The sequence below is a fragment of the Hyalella azteca genome, unplaced genomic scaffold (assembly GCF_000764305.2).
Source record: "Hyalella azteca isolate HAZT.00-mixed unplaced genomic scaffold, Hazt_2.0.2 contig15535, whole genome shotgun sequence".
Lineage (NCBI taxonomy): Eukaryota > Metazoa > Arthropoda > Malacostraca > Amphipoda > Hyalellidae > Hyalella > Hyalella azteca.
Window position 1 is genome coordinate 448,350 of NW_025945385.1, and position 5,822 is coordinate 454,171.

The 5,822-nt window shown below is 35.7% G+C and overlaps 1 protein-coding gene across 1 annotated transcript; it reads right to left on the reverse strand.

Annotated features, from left to right (window-relative positions):
• Positions 1-401: 401 nt before the first annotated feature.
• LOC108665416 lies at positions 402-4,350 on the reverse strand. Its single transcript, XM_018152163.2, has 5 exons — positions 4,161-4,350; positions 3,508-3,607; positions 2,895-2,977; positions 1,968-2,147; positions 402-1,413 (listed from the first exon to the last, which is right to left on the reverse strand). The coding sequence occupies exons 1-5, from the start codon at positions 4,218-4,220 to the stop codon at positions 1,357-1,359; spliced, it is 480 nt and encodes a 159-aa protein (XP_018007652.1). The 5' UTR covers positions 4,221-4,350; the 3' UTR covers positions 402-1,356.
• Between the last annotated feature and the right edge of the window lie 1,472 nt (positions 4,351-5,822).

A 5,822-nucleotide genomic window follows, 5' to 3' on the forward strand; every position in this document is an offset into this window, starting at 1 on the left:
AATAGTGTCATGAACCAATGATGAAATCGCTAGATATTCTGTGAGCATATAATATATATTTATTAGTGAATAAACGAACTGCGCTGCAACTTATCCACGCGACAATATTTCTTCTCGCTTCGAGTCACCGACATGTGGAACAGCCTCCCTGATAGCATCGTTGGCGCTCCAAGTATGAACGCGTTCAAGAACAGACTAGATAAAGCTATGGATAAATATATGTTCAGATTTGAAATGCTTAGCTCCTTATCGAACCCGGTGGAAGTCTAGTAGCTATTTCAAACTATCGTCAGTCATGAAAAGATCCGGTCAAAAGACATGCTTTTAGATCTTCTGTGAACAAGTCACGAACAGTACACGAATCGACGACAGGCCACATCAGGCCTACTCATCAGCGCCGACATCACTATGTTGTGTTATGTTATTTTACACAGTGACTCCCAAGCTGTGGCAAGCCTGTCATAAGAACGCGGGGACCTATCAGGTGATATGCTTTTGGTTTCTTGATTGGCTTTCACTTATTAATTTTTATTTATCAAAGATGCCACAGCCCAAGAGTAAATAATCCAGCAAAGATCCATGGATGTTGTTATTCACACCGTTTTTGTCCCAGTGAATTCAAACGATATTCATACGGCAGAAATTTTTAGAATAGTAAGTTATGTACCAATAAGTGAAATACAAGCGATTATATATGCAAATGTTAATATATTCTTAATATGGTTGGTAGTAAGCGTTGGTATCTGATGCTGCTAGGCTGCTGTTCAAGGCCTCCAAGTGCATTCCATCACAAAAAGTCTGAACAACACTGATTTAACCGAACAAAGCGCCTTCCGTGCCTTCAGCTAAACCCTATAGTCAAAATCGTGAGAAGATTAATAATGAACAACAGATTACGTTCTTCTTACGTCGACATATAAAGTGGTTTACATTGTCCATCACCAAATCGATTAACGAAAATTCTCGCTTCAGTTGAATATTGACTAGGAACAATCGTTTAACCGAAAAGCATTACTGTTTGATATAGCAAAGAAGGCACAATACGATCCATCTCTGGGTGTTCTGAATGACTGTGAACGGCGGTCAACCTGGAAACCGAACATTTAATATTGACTTGAACATTTCACATCAGAATATTTGCTTCCATAATGGAGTAGAAATTAAATCATTTCTGTAACTCTTCTTTAAAATTGAATTCATCAGGTAATTGAAACTAACAAATAGCGCAAAAAATACATCGTAAATGTTCAAATTATCACAGCCGTTCAACAAAATTTAGTGTGATTTGAATGCCATAATTGATGGTTCTGCGGAAAACTTCAGCAGTTCCTTACAGAAAAAATTTTCTCCAGAGATTCAGGCAAGTTCTTCGACCATTGGCATTGGCCCGTCCCCTGCAGTCGCTTCCATTGTCTGTCGATGAATAAATTCTTGTTATTTTATTATATATAATTTACCAGTAATTTTGCAGTAGCTTTATTTCAGATCCCTGCAAGATTTTTGTGTCAATAAATAGATAAAAAGAGTTTAATGTCACGTGAAATAAATTACTGGTGGTGTTCGATCATCATGGCTGTCACAGAATACTTTCTGTAGAAAAATAAAAATTGAAATCAGAAAAAAGTTCATGAAAATGAGTGCAATAAATTAATCTCATATATTCTCTAATGTTTATTTAATTATTTCAAACTTAGCGTAAGACTTTTATTCTAATAGTTTCAGGTGTATAATTGTGTTCATTTAGTCGTGAAAAATTCAGAAATTCAGTTCCCGTTCATTAATGAGAAGAATTATTATGGATTTCAGAAATATTATCTTACTCTCAACATTCCTGGTTGCGTTAATCTGTGAAAAGCCATCGCAACTGCTAAGTTACTGATTTTTTTGGTGAAAACAGGTAAAATTATGACAAAAGTGAAATAAATTACACCTACGTTTACTTAATTGAAACGGGAACAAAATTTTACCTCTTTCATGTGGGTGTAGACCAGCCAGCAGAGAAGTCCTTTTATGGTAGCAGCGATGGCCAGGAGTGCGGCCAGCGGAGACATTGGGCGCGTGATGAAACTCACCACCACCAATATCAGCACCACGAACACAGCCAAAATTATCCACGTCAGAAATGGAATCATGAGTCGTGGTCGGTCCTATAAGAACAAGATTACAATTGGTAAATACGATCTGTGATGTTAATATTCGTGTGGAAATTTGCCGCCTTAGAAATTTTTAAATATAGAGGTTGCACTGAGGACTGTTTATGTTATTAAAAATAAAAAATTCTTTTTATTGAAATTAGCACCAAAAAATGTTCGAAATATCACGCATTAAAATTTTTTAGATGTGCAAAGGGCATTTCTTTGAAACATCCGACCCAGATAACATTTTTCAGAGGCAAGGAGAATGACAGTCCAGCGTAGGTTAGAGGAATTTACACTTAGAAAACTTTTCAAATTTCTTACATATATTGACCTCTAAACTTAGTTTTTAATGAGAGTTTCGATATCATAAGTTACCAAAATACACGATTAATATGAGAAATATTGTCGATGGAATTTTCATCCACATTTCGTATCAGACTAAATTAATACAAATATGATTGTCGGAAGCGAAGTATTATATGAGGAAGCGAAGTGTTATTATTATGTGTTTCCAAAATGAGAGTTTGGTTAAGGGAAAAATCATTGGTCATTCTATGGTAAATAAATTGCTTTGAGAGGCAGTAATAAACTTTTAGCTCAAACGTTTATTTGAATTACTAAAAATAATATAAAATTTATGATTGCACCACTCCTCACAAAATACTAAAATATACAAAAAATAGCTTGTTTCTCTATCAAAACATTGATCATTATTGCGTATCAATATTATTATAATTAACCTCATGAAGGTATCACCTGATCGACGGCGTAGATGTAGACGCTGCTGGCCACGATGAGGCACAAACACAATATCGCTGACGCCACGTGGCACCTGAACACTGAACTTAAATAATTAGAAGATTTAGTTTTGATTTCGAACTATTGAAAACGTGTGTAATTCAAAGAGTGAATTATTCTATCATTTTATTTGCATATGATGTAATTAAATGAGCTTGCGTTAATTTATCTCGCGGGAGAATTGGAGTTCATAAATGTTTCAGGTCAGAGCTGAGTGAGCTAATTTTAATTTGTTCGTACATGGGACAACTTAAGAAATGTTCAAACGTACTCATCCATGGAGCGAAAACCGTGAAAATTTATAGTAGGATATTCAGCAATACGTAAACTATCAGTGCTATGTTGTTGTGATAAATTTGTTAATCAATTGCAAGGTTTAAAGAAAATAACTCGTACCACTTCACATGTGAAACTTGCAACGACAACAAGAATTTTATTCAACATTTTGCAACAAGAATTTCATTCAACATTACAGTTGTGTTATAGGTTTGAAATTAGTACTGCTGTGACTTATCATTTAGCACGTCACATGTTTCTGAATTTCAATACATGCGAATAGATTTCCACTTACAGAACTTTAGAACGTATTTCTCATCGTCGTTGGTGGCCAACGACCAGTCCCAGTTAGCCAAGGTGAGGATTGATCTGATGGAGTTGCTTACTGCACCAATCTATGAAGAAATTAACATGGCTTTACTATTATAATATACAATAAGAATGGTTTGAAATTCCCGGGTTAATGAAACACTATAATTACTCAATTCATGTAACTGTAAATGATGAATACTGTAAAACTATCAAAATATTCAAGAACGTAACGACGCCATCAGTTGATGTAATGAGTCTCATCATTGCATCAAGTGCCTCATCATTTTCAAGAAAGTCGTTTTTCTACATCAGCGCCATTGGAATAATTAGCATCTCGACTCCAACAAACGTTGTCTGATGGCGCACCTTAATAAAGTTGCCACAATTCGTGGTACAATAATTAGTATTAAATGATCGTATTTATAATAGACAACGTGAAAAACGCTTATCTGACGTAAATATTTATGAAAGACCACTTCAAAAACGTTTATCTAACGTAAATATTTATGATACTCCACGTGAAAAACGTTTATCTGACGTAAATATTTATGATAGACCACGTCAAAAGCGTTTATCTGACGTAAATATATCTGATAGACAACATGAAAAACATTTATCTGCCGTAAATTTACTCACCAAAGCGAAGACGCCCAGCGCGAGACAGCAAGTCCTTTTCTTGCAACAGTGAGCAGCCATTTTGAATTTGTAACCTCTCAGTTCGACCGTCTTGAAATACCTGTGTGTCGAATACTACTTCTGCAATATATAATAATAAAGTAAGTTTAGGTTCAAATTTAGAGCATTTTCATGGACTAACTGCTCATAAAATTAAAACTGAATAATAACGAACATTCAGAAACATTTAAACTGATATTTACTCATTATTTTTGAAACTACAAATAATAATACAAATAATACTAAAAAGCTTGAAATAATCAGACCATAACAAATTCTTAGTGCTAGTGCATAAATACTGTCTTCATAAAGCTCATACAATTTAACTCGTTTTAACAGAGGATATTTAATTAAGGCGATAACATCGAGAGCAGCGTGATCGAAGCAATGTTTTCAACGCCATATCACTGGCACACAATATAACTTCAAATGCTACTAAGCTTTGTATTTCCTAGCCCGATGCATGAAAGTTTGACGTGAAGTATTTAATTTCATGATTAAGTCCTGACAGGACCGCTCGGCACCGTGCCGCTCTCTGTACTAAGCAAACGAGTACCTGGAATTCTCGCGTGCCTTGGTTTATGTGTCACGGCTTGACTACCATCGATCCGCTGCACCATTTACACTACCTAGTCAAGTGAGCTTTCGCAGAATAACTATCAGGCCTATAAAAGCGAATGAAGAATTATAAAGCTTATTAGTTGAATTGATGATTACTTGCTGTTAATTTATTGGATTGTCAAATTTTGATACCGCCTTCAATGTTACTTAGTGAAGGAAAGCCGCTGCATCAAACAGGGTGACTTACGAGGGGTGACCCATAAAAAACCGGACTGCCTGTGTGGTGGGCGAAGTTTTAGTAGTACCGCAATTTTACAGTACGTGAATATGCTGCTGACATTCATCAGTTAGTGTGACACGTATTGGTGCTCTAGAAAGCCATGTTCCTCTATCGCAATTTTTTGATACTTGTTTTGCGCGCTCAGCCTTTTTTTGATGATGTCTCATTTTTGTGAGCAACTTGCTGCCATTAAATTTTGATTTCTTCTGTGATAATAACTGAAAAGAAATCCTACAGACAGCCTACAAGATGACGCTATAGGGAGAACGCAAGTTTTTGAGTGGTTCTTCCGTTTAAAAAAATGCAAAAAGGTAAATTGACGGCGAACCTCCTTCCATTTACCGCACTGAAGAAAATTAATGGTCCAATCACTAAAGATCGACGTAGAAGTATTGACGAACTAGCGGAACTGTCCTTAGTGGCTTGGAATTCGCTGCATCATGTTATGAAAAAATTTGGAATAAATGAATAAATTCTCAAAAAATCAGTCAATTTTTTTGGTCCCCCCTCAGATTTTGATTCAGAAATAATTCCTTTGTTATGACCGACCTAGTCTAATTGAACCGACCTATGTCTTGCAATACGATTTAACAGATTCCATTTGCACAGTCTCCTAACAAGGTTAGTGACAAGTAATATTGATCACAAGTTCGGTATATCAGCTATTGAAGAATGTTCTAAAGTAGCCTTGCTACTAAACTTTTATTAGGTAAGTGGTCACTATTTTTGTCACTTGATTTGATTGGTGCATGGCATACGCGCTTCTTGCATGTTGTTTTACC